General features: G+C 43.4%; 1 protein-coding gene across 2 annotated transcripts; it reads left to right on the top strand.

The window, feature by feature from the left end:
* The first annotated feature begins 67 nt into the window (after positions 1 to 67).
* glmna (glomulin, FKBP associated protein a) lies at positions 68 to 9,889 on the top strand. Of its 2 annotated transcripts, none has more exons than XM_079569611.1 (18): positions 68 to 414; positions 1,517 to 1,642; positions 1,724 to 1,837; positions 2,176 to 2,284; positions 5,132 to 5,423; positions 5,583 to 5,682; positions 5,762 to 5,943; positions 6,027 to 6,080; positions 7,078 to 7,108; positions 7,197 to 7,286; positions 7,402 to 7,443; positions 7,584 to 7,657; positions 7,751 to 7,835; positions 8,771 to 8,880; positions 9,029 to 9,092; positions 9,374 to 9,509; positions 9,593 to 9,660; positions 9,738 to 9,889. In XM_079569611.1, exons 1-18 carry the CDS (start codon positions 376 to 378, stop codon positions 9,825 to 9,827), a joined length of 1,806 nt encoding a protein of 601 aa, XP_079425737.1. In that variant the 5' UTR covers positions 68 to 375; the 3' UTR covers positions 9,828 to 9,889. The 2 variants fall into 2 exon arrangements, with proteins under 2 accessions (XP_079425737.1, XP_079425736.1); XM_079569610.1 differs by having other exon boundaries at positions 9,374 to 9,515.
* Positions 9,890 to 21,620: the final 11,731 nt, after the last annotated feature.

The following is a 21,620-nucleotide window of genomic DNA, read 5'->3' as shown; positions in this document are numbered from 1 at the left end:
GACAATCTTTACACACGCCGGGGTGGAGCAGCGTGCTTTTTTCCCCCACCCACCTAAGCTTTCTCTATTGGAATTAAGCCCCAATTCAACTTGTATTATGACTATATCTCTTTTATGCTAACCCGAAACGATGGTTGTTCATAATTCATTCTGAGATACTGTATTTTCAAGCTGTAGCTAATCGGTTAAGCTAACTAGCAAACGCGAACCATTCTTACAGCGTTGTTTACGTCTCGTATTATTCCAATACATCGCTCCTGTTGCCTCCACAGTGTCATCCAGCCTTTTGGTAGCTGAGGCCAACTTTATGAAGCTGTTAATGTTTGTAGATCTGTTTGGTTTAAGAAGGTTTTAGCGGTCTAGTAATAATCAACGATGGCTTTGGAGCAACTCAGTGAAATGGTCCAAAGATGTGTAAGTGTCATTCATTCTGTATGTGTTACTTGTGGATTATAGGCCAATATTATGTGCTATATTATTATGTATCAACGTGCTACCATCCGGGTTTTGTGACATTAATTTGGCAAAAATGTACCTCTTAACCCCCACACTGCAAAAAGTATTTAACTAGATCAGTATAAACATCTCAATTTGAGCATAATAATCAAAATTTTAGTTGTTTTGACTTGTTAAGAAGTTCTTGGGCGTTTGTCCTGGATTATTTCACTTGTTCTGAGATGTTTCTGACTCGTTTCGATACGTTTCGTCCTTATTTCAGGCCATTTTCTTTGCCAATGGGGAAAGAAAATTGGTCTCATCTCATTGCCAATTTTACTTTCTTATTTCAAGCGAGATTTACCCTAGAACTGGTCTGAAATGTCCACAAACGAGCAAAGTAAACTTGGTCCGATCAGGAAAAGTGTCTAAATGAGTGAAAACCGCTCAAAACAAGATACATTTCCTCAATTCAAGTCATTTAAGCCAATGCACCTGAACCTAGAGCTTTTTCTCCAGTTCGGCTTTACTCATATCTAAAAAGTTTCTTTGAAGAAAAGTGACTGGAGCGATATAGGCCAGTGTAACATCTCATTTGAAAACTAAGACCAGCAAAACTGATCTAAAATCTTTTTCCTTACGTTGTTGTCAGTTTTTTTTACTTTTTTCCCCATCGCTTTTTTTTTAATCACTTTTTTGTTGCTCTTTTTGGCTTTTTTTGTCACATTTTTGTCACGTTTTCAATCCCTTTCTTGTCATTTTTGTGTGGCTTCTTTGTCTCTTTTTTATGTATTTTTTTGTTACACTTTCATCCTCGTTTTCGTCTCATTTCTTGTCGCTATTTTGACACTTTTTTCCAAAAAGCTTTTAGATCTGGAGAAAATGTGCCCAGTTCAGGTCGGGGTTAAGCGCTCGACATATTCACTTGTGTTCCAACTATCTGACCAAGCTGTCAGGAAGCTGAAATCTCCCCTTCCCTGCTTTTCCCCCATTGCATTTGATATCTGCCTATATAGTGTTAACAATGGTCTTTCTGCACCAAGGGTTCTGTGACTCAAAACATGTTCTTCCTAAATTCCAGCAAGGCCTTCCTGAGAACGGCTTCAAAACCGAGGACTACGACGTGTTCACTGTCACGGGCCGAACCTGTATCGAGGAGGGCGACAGTCTGCAGCTGCTCAGCGTTGTGCTCGATGAAAAGAATCAGGTGCACGTTTAATACAGCTTTACAGCGTGTCTTTACAAAAAATGACTCTTGCCAAAATAATGAACTCAAATTCTTTCCCAGGACATAGTGCGCTGCATGGGCTGGAACCTGCTCCCCCCTCTGGTTCAGGTTTTACTGAAGAAAGAAAGCAAAGACCTGCCTCACTGTTTGGCCATTTTCAACCACGTGCTAGAGGTCTGTGTGTCTAGTGTCAGCAAATGTTTTAATAGAATATACATATAAACTGAGCGAGGGAAAACAGTTAATTGCCGTTTATTAGTAAAATTGGAATTGGAAATAAATCGCAAAGACTGCAGTTGAAAATCTTTAAAACACGTATCTCTAATCTAATCGTATACAAATAATTTTTATATTGATCTCTATGTGCTGGAGTAATGAGTCCGTTCTCAACGCACATTAAAACTCCACAGAAAAGTTGCTATAGCTTATAGTTTCACCGATCCGTGCAGCTCTAGACTGTGCTTTGTAAATGTTAATTCATTGCGGGGGTCATACTGTATGTTGTTTCCCAGGTGTGTCGACCTAAGGAGCTGCTGATTGGTTTGTTGGAGCAGCTTGAACATGATGAACCAGACACTGTCGCGGAGAGCCTCCACCTGCTGCTTAATCCTCTTCAGAAAGGTGAGGAATACACTGGAGCATACCTTTTTTCTGCTGTTGTGTGTAATTTTCTTATCCAGACTTGGAGGACTCGGTTTGTTCTTGTTCTTTGCAGCCGTGCATACGTCACTGTATCAAAAGTGCACGATAATGACCGCTGATATCTGTTCAGAGCCAGAGGAGCCTTGTTTATAACATCAGTGTTTATAACGTCAGTGTTTGTAATCAGCCGAACTTCTGCTCATTGATCAAATCCAGTGAACGACTGTAATAATGATCGAGGAGTCGGGCTCAGGGCGACTCCTGCTGTCGCTGATCGCTCTGACGCACGGCCGCATTAACAGCTCTGTGCCCTCCTTAGTTGGAATGAAACCTGTCCTACTCACTCCTTTTCATGTTAAAACAGTCTTTGACGTCTGAGAAATGTCTGTAGAGAGAGCCAGTGCTCCTTTGATTTAGTGGTTAAAATCTTTGGGGGTTTGCTCAAGCTCCACCAAACCCCCCTGGCGCCGCCCCTGTTGTCACTTAATGTACCTAATAACATGGTTAGTTGTTAAGTTTATGGATGCACTAGAAATATTCTGAATGCCTTATTTTTTGTGATATGTACAAAAATATTAAAGCCTTGAATCAAGCTCATGAAAAACCATAAAATGAAAATTAGTGGTGTCTTATTCAAAAGTGTTGAGTTTATTGTAAGGTAATTAATAAGAAATCAATTATTCTAAAATCTCAGATAGAGACCTAAGTTCAGTATCACTAGTCTATAGACAGTTAGCTAATAATTATATTATCCCCCCTCCCCAAGAAAATCTACAAATGTCTTCTCCTATCGCGAGTTATTGTTAATGACTTGCCACCACCTTTTGATGCTATTGTGAGAAAATGATGGTTTATCAGATCTGCTTCACTTTATTCACTCCATAAGTTCAGTAAAACGACAACGTTTCTGCTCTAAAATACATTAAGCTGCATGTTTTTTTTTCTTCCTTTTTTTTTTTTTTTGCAGCTTTACATACATTTGTGCTTAAACGCCGCTCTGTATGTCTAATTTACTTTTGCTTATACATATTTTAACAATTGCTTTTGCTTTTGTGGCTTAAAATAGTTTTGGGGCATTATAAAACATTAAAATTGACTTGGTGTTCCCTGTAGAAACCTTGCCCTGAGATATTACCCGTAAATCCTGTAAAAATTCCATAGACCTCATCATTTAACTATACTGCCGTACAAAGGAAAAACGCAGTAACTGCATGTTTTGTCAAAATTGAGTTAAGAGCATATTTGAACTTCTTCTTATCTGTACTATCTTGTACCAAAGTGGTTTGTTTCAAAACTATTCCGTTTTAGAGAAAATCCATAATTAAATTTGCAGTAACTACAAAATTGAGACAAAAACCAAGGAAAAGTGCAGTAACTGAACATTCCACTGTGGTTGCCATGACAACCAGGACTCCTTCTAAGCCGATACTGGCTCGGCTTCATCAACCTTCACTGCCTTGAATTTCGAACGCTCAATAAAATGATTATGACACTGTCACGGGGCCAGATGATGTCGAAATGGCCACAAAATGGAACTACCCGCGGAAGGAGTTTAATCAAAGTAAAAACTGATGCTCAATCATGGTTCATTGAATATTTTTATATATTTGCTTTTTCATTTTTGTACAAAGTTTAGAATTTAAGTTCAAATAGGATTTGTTTGTTTGTTGATTAAATTAGATTCAAGTCCAAATAGTTTGGGTTCTTATAAAAATGAGTTACATAGAGTGTAACCACTCCTAATACAGTGTATGGATTCCCCTTACCAACAAAAAAATGCATTGCATAAACTACTTTTACATCTCAAATACTCAAATTATGATTGATACTGATGCAGATGATAATTTACTAACATAAATATAATACCAGAAATTGACCAAAAACAGCAATTGACACAACAAGCTACTGCACTTTTCCTTTGTATAACCATATGTGGAATGTAGGTTTGTACAAAGGAAAAGTGCAGTATGTGCATTTTCAGGGACTAGAGTATATTTAGAGTTTGTTTTATACCCACAATAATTCTACCATAAAAAGCTACAAAATAAAAAAGAAACCAATGATAAAGTTCAAACCAATTTCACAGGACATCAAAAAAACTAAAAAGTCAGTTTTCTCAGTTTCACAGTTACTGCGTTTTTCCTTTGTACGGCAGTATAGACATTAGAATATTTTGATATTGTCTTAACACAGCCGTCGGTATATGTACTTTGACTAAATTATAAATTCACATAATGCAAAAATGATTGCAATATTCCATCCATCCATCCATCCATTTTCTTCCGCTTTATCCGGAGCCGGGTCGCGGGGGCAGCAGTCTCAGCAGAGATGCCCAAACTTCCCGATCCACACACACCTCCTCCAGCTGTTCTGGGGGGACCCCGAGGCCACACCAGGCCAGCTCGGAGACATAGTCCCACCACCGTGTCCTGGGCCTTCCACGAGGCCTTGTCCCACTAGGACATGCCTGGAACACCTCCCGCGGGAGGCGACCAGGAGGCATCCGGAACAGATGCCCGAGCCACCTCAGCTGCTCCTTTCGACGTGGAGGAGCAGCGACTCTACTCCGAGCTCCTCCCGGGTAACTGAGCTCCTCACCCGATCTCGGAGGGTGCGCCCAGCCACCCTGCGAAGGAAACTCATTTCGGCCGCTTGTATTCGCGATCTTGTCCTTTCGGTCATTACCCAAATCTCATGACCATAGGTGAGGGTGGGAACGCAGATCGATCGGTAAATCGAGAGCTTTGCCTCGCAATTATTGCCTTGCAATATTCCAACAAACATATTTCTTTAGTCACATGTGGTCCCGTTTGTCTTCCCCGTCAGTGCTGTTGTGTCTGGGCGTGCGTAAGGCCTCCTCTCTGGGCATGGCGCTGTCCTCGGTCCTGGACCAGCTGTGCAAACTGCCCGTCCCCGTCACCAAAGAGCAGGAGGAGGACGACGTGTTCTCCCTGTGCCGCTGCTGCTCCGAGCTCTCCGCGTTCATCCGGCCGTTCGTGGACGAGGCCCGGCTGAGTGGCGCACAAAGTGACAGCAGCGCCGACCGACGGATGATGGGCGACCTGGAGAGGGCGCTGCCGCAGAAAGAGGACGAGCTGAGGACCGAGCTGCTCAAGTTGTAAGTAGCAGGAAATTGTCACGCAGTCGGGGCCAGCTCTGGTCAATGCAAGATTGTGTTTTCCTTCAGAATGCAGTCACTGAGGTTTAAGTACTGCCTTGACTGGAAACAGATGCTGGATTTCGAAATCATTTAAGGTTTGTATTTTGCTGTGTACAGTTGTATGCAGGCTCTGAGTCGCGTGCTGCTGCAGGTCCAGCTCAGGGATCAGGAAACGCTGCCAGAATCCCCCCTCAGGGACTTCGCCTGCAGCATTCTGGTACGACCGCCCCCAGCCTCATCTTTCCCGTTTTATTTGACCTCAAGTTCATAATGCCCATTTCCCTTGTGTCTTTCAGCTGGACCTGTGCGCCATCGGAGAGTCCCTGCCCGCTCTCGTGCACCAGCCCCTGCTCAAACACAGGCACATCCCGGGGTTTTTAGAAGAGGAGGTGCGCTATCCCAAAGAGTCTCTGGCCTGCGTGGCTCACCTGCTGTTCGTGCACCATCTGCAGGCCGACGTGTTCCCCTCTGTTTACAGGTAAAGCTCTGGTCTGTCGCAAGGAAATCAAATCAGTTTGGAGCTTAAGAGAGGTCTGTGTTTTGTTTTGTTTTTCGTTCCAGTCCTGTGTACCGTCTGCGGGCCAATATGGAGCACGTCTGCCTCCTTCTGTCCAGGTAAGGAAGCTGCAGAAGATACAGCACTGCAGGTTAGGACTCGATTGTGAACAACTGCTGAGATGAAGTCCTTTTAGGTTCAAAGCCTGGTGGTTTTAGCCACATGATCCGGCAAGAGAGGCTAAACTAAACATGGAAACAACTTTTAGATTGTCAGTAACATCATGTTTACCTCAAAAATCGGACGTACATACAGTTTTTAAGCAGAAATATCTATTTACTCTGGATTTTTCTGTAATACTTTTCTGAGATTAATTATCACTTTTCTTTTTCATACACAGTGAAGGATTATTCACAATAAATAAATGTCTTGATAAATAATAAATAAACCATTTTTGGCCTTATTTGTTATTTCAGCAATAGATTAAGATGGTTTTGCTGTGTTTGTTTGGACAGGAAATAGTCGTTACCCTAGGAAGTTAGCATCACGATGCTATGAAGCATTCAAGATACTGCAGTAAGGACACAATATGGCATGAGCAGTGAATATCCCAACAGTCTTGTTTTCTGCCACATCCTGCTTAAAATCTATTTACACCAGCGAGACACACCTAACTCCCTATAGGAATAAACAAGGGCAGGAAAGAGTCCCTTACTCTGTTAGCATCATGTTGCTGCTGCGCTACATTCCGTGCAAAGAGCCTATTTGTTTTGTATTTGGGGCTGTTTAAATAGATATATAGATACACATAAATGGATATGACGAGGAAATTTGACAATGAAATAACCCTTTAGTCCAGTGGTTCTCAAACTTTTTTTTTAACTGGTAGCACCTCATAAAATATCTGACCTTCCAAAGTACCACCACCTGACCTTGATTAAGATCAAATCAGGCCTGAAAGGAGTCTAAAAAGTGTTAAACGTTGATATGAGTAGGATTTAATTGCCCCTGAACTAGATGTAAACCATGTCTAAGGCAGGAAAACAGGCCATCTTCTACTTGTGTGTTGTTAAATGTGTTGAACTTCAACTCTTATTTCTACCTGGTGTCACATAGGACTGAGGAGTCGAGAATACAAAAGGGCTTGGTCAGTGGCTTTCTTTTTTCTCCTCTTCACTATAATTCCGACATCAGTTTAGTTTTTTATATTCTGTTACTTGTTCTTGTGCCATCAGGAGCTGTATGAGAAGTCTCTGGTGCGAGTGGAGGACTGCAGTCTGTCCGTGGACCTGCTGGAGATCAAGAGCTTCCTCTCTGTGCCCCAGGTCAGCGCCCGCCTCTACTTCACATCAGCGACAGAAAACGCTGTCATAAAATGATCGTTATTAAACTTGCCATCATTATAAGAATCTCTACTCTCTCTCTCCGACTGTGTTTCAGAACTTGGTCAAAGTCATGACGATATGCCCACATCACAATTTGGTACGTGACTGTTATTCTTATGCCTGTATCGCTCTAGTCAGAACTTCTACCTCCCATTTTCAAAGCACAGTAGCACTTTGACAGTACGCCTGTTCATAAACTACACTGTCATGATGATGGAATATACTGTTATGTTGCAGAGAACAAAAGGTCTGAAGGTTTTTCAGCTGAGCATGGACAAGTTCAACCTTGAGGCCAAATATACTTTCTTCCAGTAAGTGAGACGTCTTATCATCGCATGAAGAGAATCTTGTAGGACTTTTTTCCCCCAGAATATTTAAAAATCTGATTGAAATGTGCTTGACAGGTTAATGCTGAAGACCAGTAATCACTCCGGAGTGGAGGGATACGTCATCAAGAACATCAAGAATCAGATCGACTCGGCTTTGAAGGTTTTCCAAACAATATAAAAGTGCAGTGGTTCCTCTTCAATGTGCTTTATTTTGATAACAGGAGCAACTGGAGCATGCTTGGTTTCACTTATTTAATATTCTGAGTTGTACGTCGGTTTAGTTGCTGTTATGATATAGCAACAACCTGGAATGTTGTGCAAAAAAGACGGCACAAAAAAGTCACACAATCTAATATTTTTTATTTTTTGTTGGTCAAAAGATCCAGTGTTGCGTTCATTTTTCACTGAGATCTTGCAATTATAATCTCCATCTGTGAGATCAATAAAGTACCATCTTATCTTATCTTATCTTATCTTATCTTATCTTATCTTATCTTATCTTAATGAAACCACTGTGTAAAGCCATTTCCAGCACATTCTCAATGGGGTTAAGATCAGGACTCTTTGGCGGCCCATCCATGTGGTAAATGATGTGTTTTGCTCCCTAATCCATGCTTTTGCAATGTGAGCCCGATTAACATCCTGGCATTTTAATCTCTGAATATGCCCGTAGCATCAGGAAAGAATAAATCCATTGCTGGAATAACCTGGTCATTCAGGATGTGCTGGTAGTGCTGATCTCACTCTCTGGGCACATAGTGTTTCTGAACCTAGACCTGACCGACCGACAAAACGTGACGACAACATGTCAACAATGCAAGGAATAATCTTACATCACTTTAGTAGGTCTTAGCTTTCAAATGAGGTGTTGCACTGGCATGTCAAGTCTCCAGTAAAGAAGCGTTTAGATTTGGGTAAAGCCGAACTGGAGAAAATGTGTTAAAGTGAGAGGTAAGAGGTTGTCATTATATTTCCAAGAAACTCAGATTGAATGCCAGACTTCTGCTTTTTTCAACCTAAAATACTTTCTTGGCCCCCTGGAACCCCCCAGAATAAGTTCACAGACATTATAAGCTTGTGCTTGTGTTTGTGTAGGCGGATGACAGTAACCCGTGGTTCGTGGGGCTGCACCTGCTCCCTCTGCTGCGCTCCGTCCTGACGCTGCCGGACGGGCCCGAGACAGACCTGCTGGAGAACATGGACAGGTACACGTGCACTCAAACTGAACAAAACATGTCGATTGGATAAAGTCTATCGTGTCCATGAGCAAGACACTCCACACACAGTGCCCTGTCCAGCTATAGTGTGTGCTCATCATTGTCTTATCTCACTGTTTTGTTTATATTTGAACAGATTAATGGAGGCTCTGAATCTGCTGCGATACCTGGTCATCAGAGACAAAGTCACAGAAAACCAGGTGAGACATGAGCTGCTCCTCACCTTCTGTCCACCAGAGGGAGTTACTGAATGACCGTCTACTTCACTGTATTATGATCTTAGTTTTATTGAGATATTAGATATTATAATTTATCTGTTACTGATTCTACATACATACATACATAGTAGAAAAAAAAGCTTCCTCTCTTTTTCTAATCCAGCTGTTTAAAGGCCCTATACTAGATTTTTTTTCCAAACTTACACATTCACTGGTTTATCAACAACAGTCAGGCTAAGTTTTCATAATCGTGTGTGTTTCAGACCGGGATCTGGACAGAGCTGTATAAGATCGAGGACGCGTTTCTGAAGCCTCTGAGAGTGGGCGTCAACATGTCCCGGGCTCACTATGAGAGAGAGCTGCACCTCACCAGAGAGGACAAGAAAAGCAAGGCTAAAGGTAATGGTAAGTCACCGGGTCTCTGTAAATTTTAAAAAAAAATACGAATTTGATTTGATCTTTGGCAATTATCTCCCCCACAGATCCCTCAGTTTCTGTGTCAGTGGGCGATGAGCAGCTGCCGAACATGACGAAGGACAAACATATCCAGGTCGGTCCCTTCAGTGAAGTTGTTGAAATGTATTGCTTTGACTTTCAATACGAACGGACTTTGTTTTGTGTTTCCAGGCTTTGCACTCGGCCCTGCACACGTTTGATATGATCGAGAGTGTCCTGGTTCGAATTGAAGAACTGATTGAAGTGAAAGAGACTGTTTAAATGTCAATGGATAAATGCACTTAAAGATTGTGTTTTGGCTGTTTAATTCCTAGACTGTATTTGTAAAATATATTAAAAACGTTTCTACCAATTGATCATTTTTATTTCCATTGAAGGCCCTATATTGTCTTTTGATGAGTTTATAATAAAGGCCTACTTCACAGCATTACAGTATATGCTAATTATAATTTATATGTTTCGGTGACTAAGGTCTGTCCATCAATATCTTGTGTTAACTGGATGACTGTGAATCATAAACTAGGTCTGCAGTTCTGGGTAAAATAACAGGGATGGAAGGGACTTGCTCCCTTCCAGGGATGGAAGGGACTTGCTCCCAAACATCAGGAGGAACGACTGCAACCGCAGGAGGAAGAAAAGCCGGCAGAACAACTTCAGCACCTGAGGAGCGGCCTATGTGTAAACCCAGCATTACGTACAATACACAAACTATCCACCAGGGGGTGCGACAGCACCTTCAGCACCCAAGGTTCCCACGGCCTTGACGCCCCAACACCCGAAGGCCCCGACCTTCCATTCATGAGACACCACTACTATCTGCACCACATCCAGGTCAAGAAACATCAACACAGCTTTCAGGAGCAGGATGATGGACAGGACCAGGGGCGTGGCTCCAAATTCTGGGCCTGGAAACAAACGATCTGAGCGCGTGACGCTCTGGACCTCTTTGACGCTCCCTCACAGTTCTGCTCGGCCCAACTGTTTGAATTGGTTCAAACATCAAATAAAAATAAATACAATAAAAAGAAGGTACATTGCAATGAGGCTCTTCATCTTGTTTTACAAATATTTCTTCAAAATCCAGATAGACGCGCGCGGAGTCACGTACGTGCCGTGCGTCGATCCCATGGCAACGAGAGAGACTATTTAAAGAGCCACTTGACTACAATCTTTCTTTTCACTTCGACCCTCGACACGTGAGGTTTGTATCTTCATTTCTTTTTAAGTCCATGTCAATTATTGGTCAAAAACACATTCAAAACACTTTCTAACACTTTCTAACTCTTTGTTTCTGTGCTTGTGCGTGTGTTTTTGCAGATTTACAAACTACAAAACTACAAACTACTGAACGATGGCGCCTTCGCATCTGGAGTTGCGGTTCCCTCTCCTGGGTAAGTATCTTTACAATTTGCTCTTGTTTATCAGCAGATATCGCTAAAATAGCTGCAATGTTCAATGTTAGTAACAGTTGTGTCCGTGTGAGGCAATATGGGCCTTTTGCTAAGGCTTAAGCTGATGAAATGGGCACTTTTACATAGTTAGCAACTTTCACTCGACGATTTCTTTTTCGGGCCTGGTTATTACCTGATAAAAACGGCTTAAATGTATCAGTAGGAGTCCTAAGTTAAACGTTATCAAGGAATTTGTGGGAAAACTGAGGTAGTTTAGTTTCTGGACGTCTTGTTCTGGTCAAAAGTGGTCAAGTTGACGAAATGGTTAGTTTTACAGGTAGCTAATAACTTTCACTCGACGATTACTTTTTTGGGCCTGGTTAATGCCTGATAAAAATGGCTTAAATCTGTGAGTAGGGGTCCTAAGTTAAACGTTATCAAGGAATTTGTTGGAAAACTAAGGTAGTTTAGTTTCTGGACGTCTTGTTCTGGTCAAAAGTGATCAAGTTGATGAACTGGTCAAGTTTACAGCTACTACTTAGTTGGTAACTTTCACTCGATTACTTTTTTTCGGGCCTGGTTAAAACCTGATTAAAATGGCTTCACTTCATAAGTCGGAGTCTTACGTAAAACATTATCAAGGAATTTGTTGGAAAACAAATAAAGTTTAGTTTCTGGGAGTCCAAATTCATGGATGTTTTATGTCAGCTTTCCAGCCCAACTTTCTAAAGTGGCAGATTTGTTTCACAAATGCTTTGGCAAGTTTTAAAAAGCTGATCAATATTGCGTCAATTGACACTTGTGCATCTTTAGGTTTAGAGGCTCTGTCAGGCGCCCTGGGAACTTACGCAAAAGCCACACCAGACTGAGGTCAGTAATATTTAACTTACTTATTGTCATAGTTTGAATGTTTCTTTATTAAGAAATAATGTTTTCATATTTATTATTTTATTCTTAATTAGTTTTATTTTCACTTGATTTTATTCTATCTATTGTTTTATTCCCATGTGCTGTGGATTTGATGTGCAGCACTTTGGAAAGGCTTGTTTCTAACATGTGCTCTGTAAATAAAGTGGATAGGATTGAATGAATATGAATTGGTGAATAGTTGTGACATGTTCCTGTGATGTAATGCTCATGTTTGTGTGTTTCAGACCTTCTGTGGGACGCTCCGCTGGCCGACCTGTGGGAGGAGCCGGTGGACGCGGACGACCCGTGGGAGGACGACCAGGACATCGATCCGTTTGAGGTAGATGGTTTTCCTTTGTTTTTTCCTCTGTCTTCTGATGAAGAGGAGGAGGAGGAAGACTCTGCGGACTCTGCGGACTCTGCGGACTCTGGCGAAGAGGAGGAAGACACGGACTCTGGCGACAGCAGTCTCTCGGAGGAAGAGGAAGGTGAAGAGGACGACCAGCGCTTTCCTCCAGAAGAGTTTTGGGCTGGCTGGCGGGCCCCTCCTGCTCAAGCTGTGGAGCCGGTGGGTCTTCCCCAGGTCCCTGCCCCACAGCAGCGAGCAGAGAGCCCGTCTCCAGCCTTCAGCGCCCTGCAGAGGATGTTGGAGGAAGCGCTTCACCGTCAGGACCTGGGTCAGCTCTCTCCCCCTGCGCCCTCCTCTCCCGTCCTGGATGTGTCTTCAGGCCCTGCTCTGGACTTTCTGCCCCTCGGCAGATCCAAGCGCAGCAGGGATGAAGAGGACGAAGACGAGGACGACCACTTCAAGCGCCCGCGTCTTTCCTCCTAAGAAAACGTCCAGGGACTTCACCTGCGAGTTACTTGAACTAGCCCCACGTGCTCCAGGACCCAGAGTCGGACAAGGACTAAGTTTTAGCCTCCGAGCTTTGGACCTGGAAGCTTCATATCGGCCACTTTTACCACCTTCCTCATCGCCGCCTTAGAACCTGTATATAGTCTTTACTTAGCTGTAGGTGTGTGAGCTTCAAAAACAAAAAGACAAAAAAAACTTTCTTGTAGTAGTAATAGTAGTATTTCTGTGTGTGTTAAAAGTAAAAAGACCAAAAAAATATTTCTTGTTGTTGTTGTAGCTTTGTTTCCAGCTTCATAAATCATTTAAAGGTAGGTGTGTGTGTTTTAAAAACTATATATTTCCAAAAAATGGTCCATTCTACTCTTTGGTCTTAGTCATAGCTGTTTGTGCTTAAAGTGAAAAAGCCAAAGGTTTTAACTCAGTGCGTTTGCACTTTTCCTACAGTTGTCGACGTGCGCCTTAACTAGTTCTACTCTGGGCATAGGAGGGTTAGACAGAATCGCCCCATAACCCGAGGGTTGCCGGTGCGACTCCTTCACTGTGCGTTTTGTGTAAATATTCCACTTCATGTCTATATTGGCCGTGTTTAAACTGAACGTTTGGATCAGGAGGTCTGGGTTTGTTGACGAGCTGGTCGGACAATCCCTGTTCTCCTGTTGTTGTTGTCGTTGTTGTTGTTGTGGGGCAGCAGTGGCTCAGCTGGTAGAGTTTGACCTCTAACTCAAAGGTTGGTGGTTCGATCTCTTATACTGGCAGTGCACACTGTCATTGTGTCCTTGGGCAAGACACTTGACCCGCCTTGCCTCCAGTGTGGATGTGTGGGTGGACAGAGTGAATGGGTGAATGTCTGACTGCTGTACTGTAAGGTAAGTGTGTCTTTGGAGACACTTACTGACTGTGATCAACTGTAACGCGGAGATTTGGGTTTGTCCATGAACTCATCAGTTTGTGGGACACTCCCTCCTTCCCCGTTTATCTTGTTTTTCAATGTAGTGTCATAAAAGGATTTGACTGGCCTCTTTGCACTTGATTTTGGTTTGTCGAAAATACAAAAACTATTTTAAAAGGTGTGAAAAGTGTCGAGAAAGGGCTTATTATCGTTAATAAAAATAGAATCATAAAATGTTGTTTTCAAATCAAAACTGCTGCATGGTTTTCATCTAACGCTACAATATTAAAGGGAAAAAAGAAGTGTGTTTTCCTTGGTAGGGTGTGTGTGTTTTTGTTTTGTTTGTTTACAGGAAACATGGAGCCGTCCACATCCGGGAGTGAACATGGCACCAGCAGAGGGCGTCCTGACCCAACACCCCACCAACACAGCTCCAGAGGGACGTGGGACCTGTGATTTCTCAGGAGGAGCTGCTCTTGGTAAATGGTAAATGGTCTCGACTTACAGCATGTAGCGCTTTGCCTCAGGGAACCACTCACCCCTTTACACTCTCATTCATGCTCCGATGTGTGCAGGTACCGAGGCAAGGACCCAACCACAGTGTGCACCTGCAGGAGCCGGGATCCCAACCCCTGACCTTCTGATCATGGGACGACCCGTTGTCTTCCTCTCTTGTTGGAAGGGGCAGGTCACTGGAGTGCAGAGTCCACAAAGAGGAGCTCCAGCTGAGGTGAGACGGTGCTGCAGCGGTGCCTCCTGACTGTGCAGCTCCATGGAGCACTTAGAGCAGTGATCAATAAACTGACAGAAACATGGTGGATTTGTGTTGTCTTTTTTGTTCACAGTTTATTTAGAAAGTATTAGGAAGTTTGAATCATTGACCTTTGTTGTGAGTGCAGAGAGGCTGCCCTAATGAGGGACAGGGGAGTTTTTTTGTTTTTTCTTCAGCTGCACCACTGTTGAATCTCTCTCATGGAGTAGTTTCAAATAGTTTGTGTGACGGCCCTAACAGGTCAAATAGCTGTGAGTCATTAAGACGAGATCCTTTTAGTTTTTGGCAAATCCAGTGAGTCTTAGACACTAGGGCTTTTTCAGACGGTACAAAGTCATCTACAGTTTTGGGCTCTGAGGAGTCGAGATGGAACCAAACGGACTGGACACGGGCAGAAATGATCAGCTGTCTGGACTGGGCCTCTGTACGAAAAGTGATTCATTTAAATGAGAAATAATAGTCATGGGGAGAAACTCAAACAATGAACAGAGTTTCTACAGGTGGCAGCAAGTCAAATGTAACACATTTCAATGTCTAAATACAAAACTATGCCACGAATGCAAAACATCTCTGCATATTTAATTTAGTAAGATTTGTAAACTTTCAATCAAACAGGGGAATTGGCAGAAACTTTGACATTCCAAACCAAATTAGACACAACAAGCAACTTTTGTGCAAAAGATTGTAGTAAAATTGCAGTTAGAACTGCAGCTGAATTAGTTTTAGACCTGAGTTTTTGTGTTGACACAAATGTATGCAGTAAAAATATCTGAGCAATATCACTATTGTGGGTTCTGCCACTAAGGAAAATGTATATTTTTGAAGAAATTTGGATTTAATGCCAGCTTGAATCTGATTTAATGCTTTATAATCACTTTTAAGGCCTTAATTTCGGCATCATTGATTTAAAGCCACACTGTGGCCAAATAAAATTGAAATACAAGCATTTATTCTATCACAGATATTTTCATCATTGAAAAATACCTCATAAATGTACAAACAAACATTTATGAAGCTCTCCTAAGATATGACTGCAAACTTTACCTGGAGTGGGCACGTCTCCAGCTCGTCGCCATGGAGATGTGATGAAAGGCAGTAGCATTTCAGATTTACACAGCTTAGTTTCTCATCTAAATCCATTCTTTTATTACCAGGGTTTCCGTTAGCCGGCTGTAGCCGGCTTTTGGCCGGTTTGAAAAGCAAATGGCCGGTAAAAATAATTTCCATCGGCCAAATTGTCCGACAGTAAAAAAGTGAGAAAAAATATAAAAAATAGAAAACTATATTAAACATGTCACCTAAGTCAGTGACTAACATAACAAAGTGTTTTCGAGACAGGCCTAAATATTAAAAAAGGTTCAATATTTCTATCAAAAAAGTTTAGATTTACGCCTTTAGCCCGTTTTACAAAGCGCAGTCGAAGCGTCATCATCGCTGTCTGGATATGTTACGCTTTTTCTTCGTGCTTCGTCACATTTTCCAAGAAAACTGCGAACTACAGGTACATTTACTTTTATATAAGTGTGTAAAGAACTCAGCAGCTAATACGTTTGATTAGGATATTCTTGAAACGCGCGTGTGTTCAGTCAGACTGACGCGCTGTCCCGCAGCGGCTCTTCCTGGGAGAGTCGCCGGGTTTAGAGGCGCTTCCCTCGGTCAGTCTGCGCAGACGCCTCGGCTCAGTTACCGGTGTTGGAGCCGCTCAGAGTGGCCGGGTTTAGAGGCGCTTCCCTCGGTCAGTCTGTGCAGACGCCTCGGCTCAGTTACCGGTGTTGGAGCCGCTCAGAGTGGCCGGGTTTAGAGACGCTTCCCTCGGTCAGTCTGCGCAGACGCCTCGGCTCAGTTACCGGTGTCTGCGCAGACGCCTCGGCTCAGTTACCGGTGTCTGCGCAGACGCCTCGGCTCAGTTACCGGTGTTGGAGCCGCTCAGAGAGTAGCCGGGTTTAGAGGCGCTTCCCTCGGTCAGTCTGCGCAGACGCCTCGGTTCAGTTACCGGTGTTGGAGCCGCTCTAAAGCGCGGCAGAGCTGGGTCCGTTTTGAATCACTCGAGACTGACTTTTGTGACTTTAGTGCAGTCGATTTGTCTCCACAATATTTCAGCGGTGAGGGACTTAATCATTATTTTACACCTGAAGCCACGTAAAAGTGTGGAAGGGCATCTACAGCCCAGCCCTCGCTGTGCAGCTGGTCAGACCTGGAAAAGGACAGCGTGAGGGTCGTAGATATCGACTACTTTCTGTCTGAGTTAAAGTGCATATGGTGTATATCCGCGTGACACCTGCTGCTCCACCGTCTCCACGCGCACAACTTCATGTTTGGATTTTAGCTGTTGCTACATTTTTCTCACGTCAGTCTTTAATTAGAAATAGCCGTGTTCTGGGACCCACTAAAGCACTTGTGTAGCTCTGTCTAAATGTAGATTGTTATTGATAATAAGCCACCTTCATTTTGTATATATTTTTTAATGGCCGGTCATTCTTGCGAATGGCCGACATTTTACGACCCAGCCGGCCAAAGTGGCCGACAAAAAAAAAGTCTAGCGGAACCTCTGTTTATTACACACTGCCGTAATAGCATTTTCTGTGTTGAGCTGGTCATTAGGAGCATGTCTTGTTTTGCCGGCAACAGTATAGTTCAAAATGTTGCGCAGTGTACCTTTAATGACTTTTAATGCCCTGTGGATGAATTGTAATGCACACAGTGGTTGTTGCAAACACCACATTTCCATTAAAACTCGTAAGACAGGAGGGAATTACATGGTTTATTCAAAGTCAAAGTAAGATATCCAAAATCTGCTCCGAAAGGGTCTTTGTATCTAATGTGTCACAATCTAGCTTCACCAGTTCAGTTCCACAAAGACGAAGGCGCTGACGATCGACCTCAGGCGGGAGTTCACACACACACAGCCCAACCATCATCAAAGGAGAAGTCATTGATTCTGTTTCTGAGCACAAGTATCTGGGTGTGATCCTAGATGACAAATTAAAGTGGGACAAAAAGACAGATCACATCACTAAAAAGGGTCAACAGAGACTAGATTTTGTTTAGCAACTGGTGTCTTTTCAGGTGGATGTTGAAAATGTTTAACAGTGCTTTTGTGGAAAGTGCTTTGACTTTCTGTATCATCTGTTGGTGCAGGACCATGACTGAAAATATGTACAGTCACAAGCAAAATCCTCGGTGTTCCTCTGAAGGGTCTGCAGGACTTTCATTTTGCTCGAGCTCTAGATAAAGAAGACATTATATTATCGGACTCAAAGCATCCTCTGTTTAGAGAGTTTGAGTTGCTTCCCTCAGGTCGAAGGTACAGGTGCCCCGCCCTGACTAAAAACAGGACCAGGCATTTTAAAATTAAACAAAGAAACAATATGAAGTGACCAACAGTGATGTTTCTAATCTGTACAGCTGGTCTGTCAGAGAAGGTTTTAAAGAATGTAGGTAATGATTTTAACATCATTTAAACTGAGGTTGTTTGTTCTTTGTATGTTGTCAATGTCTGGATCTGTCTGCTGTGGTCGTTGTTGTCCTTGTGTATTTCCACTCACTGTAAATGAATTTCCCCACATTTCTACTACTACTACTACTGCTGCTTTTTCCCTGAAACAATGTTTTGTCAAAGATTTCAACGATCGTTCCTGAACTAAAAACTTATTAACTCATGGAGAAATCAGAGAAACCTGTTCACCCGACAAAGTGAAGCCACAAAGGTAGATGTTCAAAGGTAAAAACCTGATTTATTTGCCAGTAGGTGCAGAAGGGGAGAAGGTTGGGGGTGTGGTGGGGGCAGGGGGATGAGGTGACTCTATCTGCTGAACAGCCTGGTGGATGAAGAGAAGATTCCTCTGATGGATGTGTGGGGTCCTGGAGCAGGGGGATGAGGAGACTCTACCTGCAGAACAGCCAGGTGGATGAAGAGAATTTCCCTGTGATGGGTGTGGGGTCCTGGGGCAGGGGGGTGAGGAGAATCTACCCTCTCAACAGCCTGGTGGATGAAGAGAATTTTCCTGTGATGGGTGTGGGGTCCTGGGGCAGGGGGATGAAGAGACTCTGCCTTCTGAATAGCCTGGTGGATGAAGAGAAGCCTCCACTGATGGATTTGAGGGATCACAGGGTAGGGGATGGGGAGACACTCCCTTCTCAACAGCCTGGTGGATCAAGAGAAGTTTGCTCTGATTGATGTGTGGGATCACAGGGAAGGGATGAGCAGACTCTACCCTCTCAACAGCCTGGTGGATGAAGAGAAGCTTCCACTGATGGATTTTTGAGGTCCTGGGGCAGGGGGATGAGGAGAGACTACCTTCTCGACAGCCTGGTGGATGAAGAGAAGCCTCCTCTGATGGATGTGTGGGATCACAGGGAAGGGGATGAGGAGACGCCCTCTTCTCAACAGCCTGGTGGATGAAGAGAACATTCCTCTGAATTATGTGTAAGGTCCTTGGGCAGGGGGATGAGGAGACTCTACCTCCTCAACAGCCTGGTGGATGAAGTGAAGCCTCCTCTGATGGATTTGAGGGATCACAGGGAAGGGGATGAGGAGATTCTACCATCTCAAAAGCCTGGTGGATGAAGAGTAGTGTCCCGTTATAGATTCAGTCAGTTTACAGTGAAATGGGTGAGGAGACTACCTTCTCAACAGCTTGGTGGATGAAGAGAAGTTTGGTCTGATGGATGTGTGAGGTCCTGGGGCAGGGGGATGAGGAGACTCTGCCTTCTGAACAGCCTGGTGGATGAAGAGTAGTGTCCCGTGATGGATTTGTGAGTTCACAGTGAAATGGGTGAGGAGACTCTACCTTCTCAACAGCCTGGTGGATGAAGAGAAGCTTCCTCTGATGGATTTGAGGGATCACAGGGAAGGGGATGAGGAGACGCCACCTTCTCAACAGCCTGGTGGATGAAGAGAAGCCTCCTCTGATGGATGTGTGGGATCACAGGGCAGGGGCCGAGCAGAATGTGTCCCGGTGGAGGGGAACAACGAGCCAACCACAGACAAACCTGAAAGAAAGTACACATGAAATTCAACTCACAACAGCAAGGAAATACTGTTGTACATTAGGGGGCGCCACAGATCCAGGTCCTGAAAAGTAAACATAATGGTTAAAGTATTGAGAGAACAATAAGAAACCAAAGAAGTGAGGTGTGAAGATTAGATGGAATATCTAAAAACTACGACGCAACCTCTTAGCAAAAGCAGAAGCCCCAACGTCATCGTCCTCCCTAAAGCGCTTACGAGAGGAGGGAGGAGAGGGGGACGACGGGCGAGAGGAAAAAGGGGAAGAAGGAGGAGACAGAGAAAAAAGAGGAGAGGAAGGGGGAGAGGGGGAGCGACGGAAAGGGGTAAAGGCAGACCAAGCAGATCGGGTCAGAACAGAAGGGCCGGCAGGGGCAGAGAAGGACCCTGGAGGAAAGACACGAGAGGGGAAGATAGGGGTCGGGCGCACAGGAGCAGGAGGAGATGGTGGGAAAGGCAAAGCCACAATGAGGGGATCCTCGTAATCACAGAAGTAAAGATCAGGAAGCACGTCCAGGGAAGAACGGGGAGGGGAGGCAGGAGAAGAGACAGGAAGAAGGGGCGAAAGAGAAGAGAGGATGAGGTCCGGAAACGACTCGGAAAAGCTGGGGAGAGGAAAGGGGAGGATGTCCTCGTAAACTAAGGACAAGACAGAGTACGAGGAGATGGTAGAGGGAGAGAAGGAGAGAGAGCCCGCCACAAGAGGAGCAGCCGCCGGAGATGGGGGGGACGGAGGCAGAGGCTGAACTGGGACGGGGCCCGCGTCCCCAGCACCGAAGGGAAGGACCGCAGGAGGAGGAGGAGGAGGAGGAGGGTCCACAGACGGCGGCCAGGGGGCGTCTCCTAAACACAGAAAAACATCAGACATCAGAGTTAGCTTTCATTTGTACTTTACAACTTGCTGAGTTCGATTAAACTGGCTTTATACTGCATTGTATATGTATTTCAAGTTTACAAAGTACTTCAGTTAGGTTTTCTGGCACAGTTTATTTTAGATCGTTTTTCCCTTATCGTTTCTTCTACATCAAAATACTAAATCATATGAAGTTTTTACAAGGCCTGCAGTTAGATAACGTTACACTATGAACTTGAAAGTAAACATTCCAAATCATACTGGGCGCCATTTTGTTCAAAACATTGGCTTCGTTAGCGCCACAATTCCCTTTTCAAACGTGTTTTTCTCCGTAACTTTATGAAATATAACTGTTCATTTGGTAATAATTCAAAAATTATCTATTTTTAACTTGTTCTCACCAAGTTTTTCATTCATTACCCAAAGAAATCGCTAACGTTAGTGTTAATGTCAATTTGCACATATTAAATCTCACAAAGACCTAAAACAGACTTACTAGGACAAAATATCTTTCATATTCGACAATAAGGAGGTGCTACTAAGTAAGGATATGAGGAGGACACTTACCTCCAGCCTGCAGGTCCTGGACGTGGTCCGGAGGGAGATCCAAGGGAGTCATCTTCAAAGTTTTCCGCTGTAGTTTATCACAAACCTGGCAAAACAGAAAACATGTGTTAGTTAAACTGCTTCTACGTTGCCAATAGATGAATGTGGAGACACTGTTTAAAGCAGAACATGCTGAAATGATACGCACCAACACAGGAGCAGCAACGCACTCGGAGTCCAAGTGCGAAGTGAACGCAGGTCGTAAGGAGACGACACATGGAAGTCATATCGCAGCGCATTATTTGACTTACAGGGTCTTTTTTCAAAATTCACTAGTGGAGATTTTAAAGGGTAAAATCGAATTCATATTTAAAATAAAATAAAAAAGATGGACTCTTAACAACAAACATTTGGATTATCTCACTATGGTACAGAGCGGTAGCTAATGGAGCTGTTTCGCGGCTCTTTTTCCATTTTTTATTTTGTTTTTATATCACTCGCACACATTTTCACAAATCCAGGTGAAGCTCGGAAAATTAGAATATCGTGAAAAAGTTTATTTGTTTCTGTAACTCGATTTATAATGTGAAACTTATATATTTGCTTTTTTTGTTTTAATTTTGATGATTGTGGCTTACAGCCTGTAAAAAAAAACACATTTAAATGTATGAAAATTAGAATATGGTGAAAAAGGGCTATATTGTAGCTCAAAGAGTCTCCTTTCATCAGATAATTAAACCAAAACACCTGCAAAGGGTCCCTGAGACTGAAATGTAATAATTCCACACAATTCTAACCGAACAACTAACCTTTTACTGTGAGACAGAGCT

Source organism: Gobius niger (assembly GCF_951799975.1).
Source record: "Gobius niger genome assembly, chromosome: 13".
NCBI lineage: Eukaryota > Metazoa > Chordata > Actinopteri > Gobiiformes > Gobiidae > Gobius > Gobius niger.
Note: the sequence above shows the minus strand (reverse complement) of the source record. Positions and strands in the feature narration are given on the sequence as shown.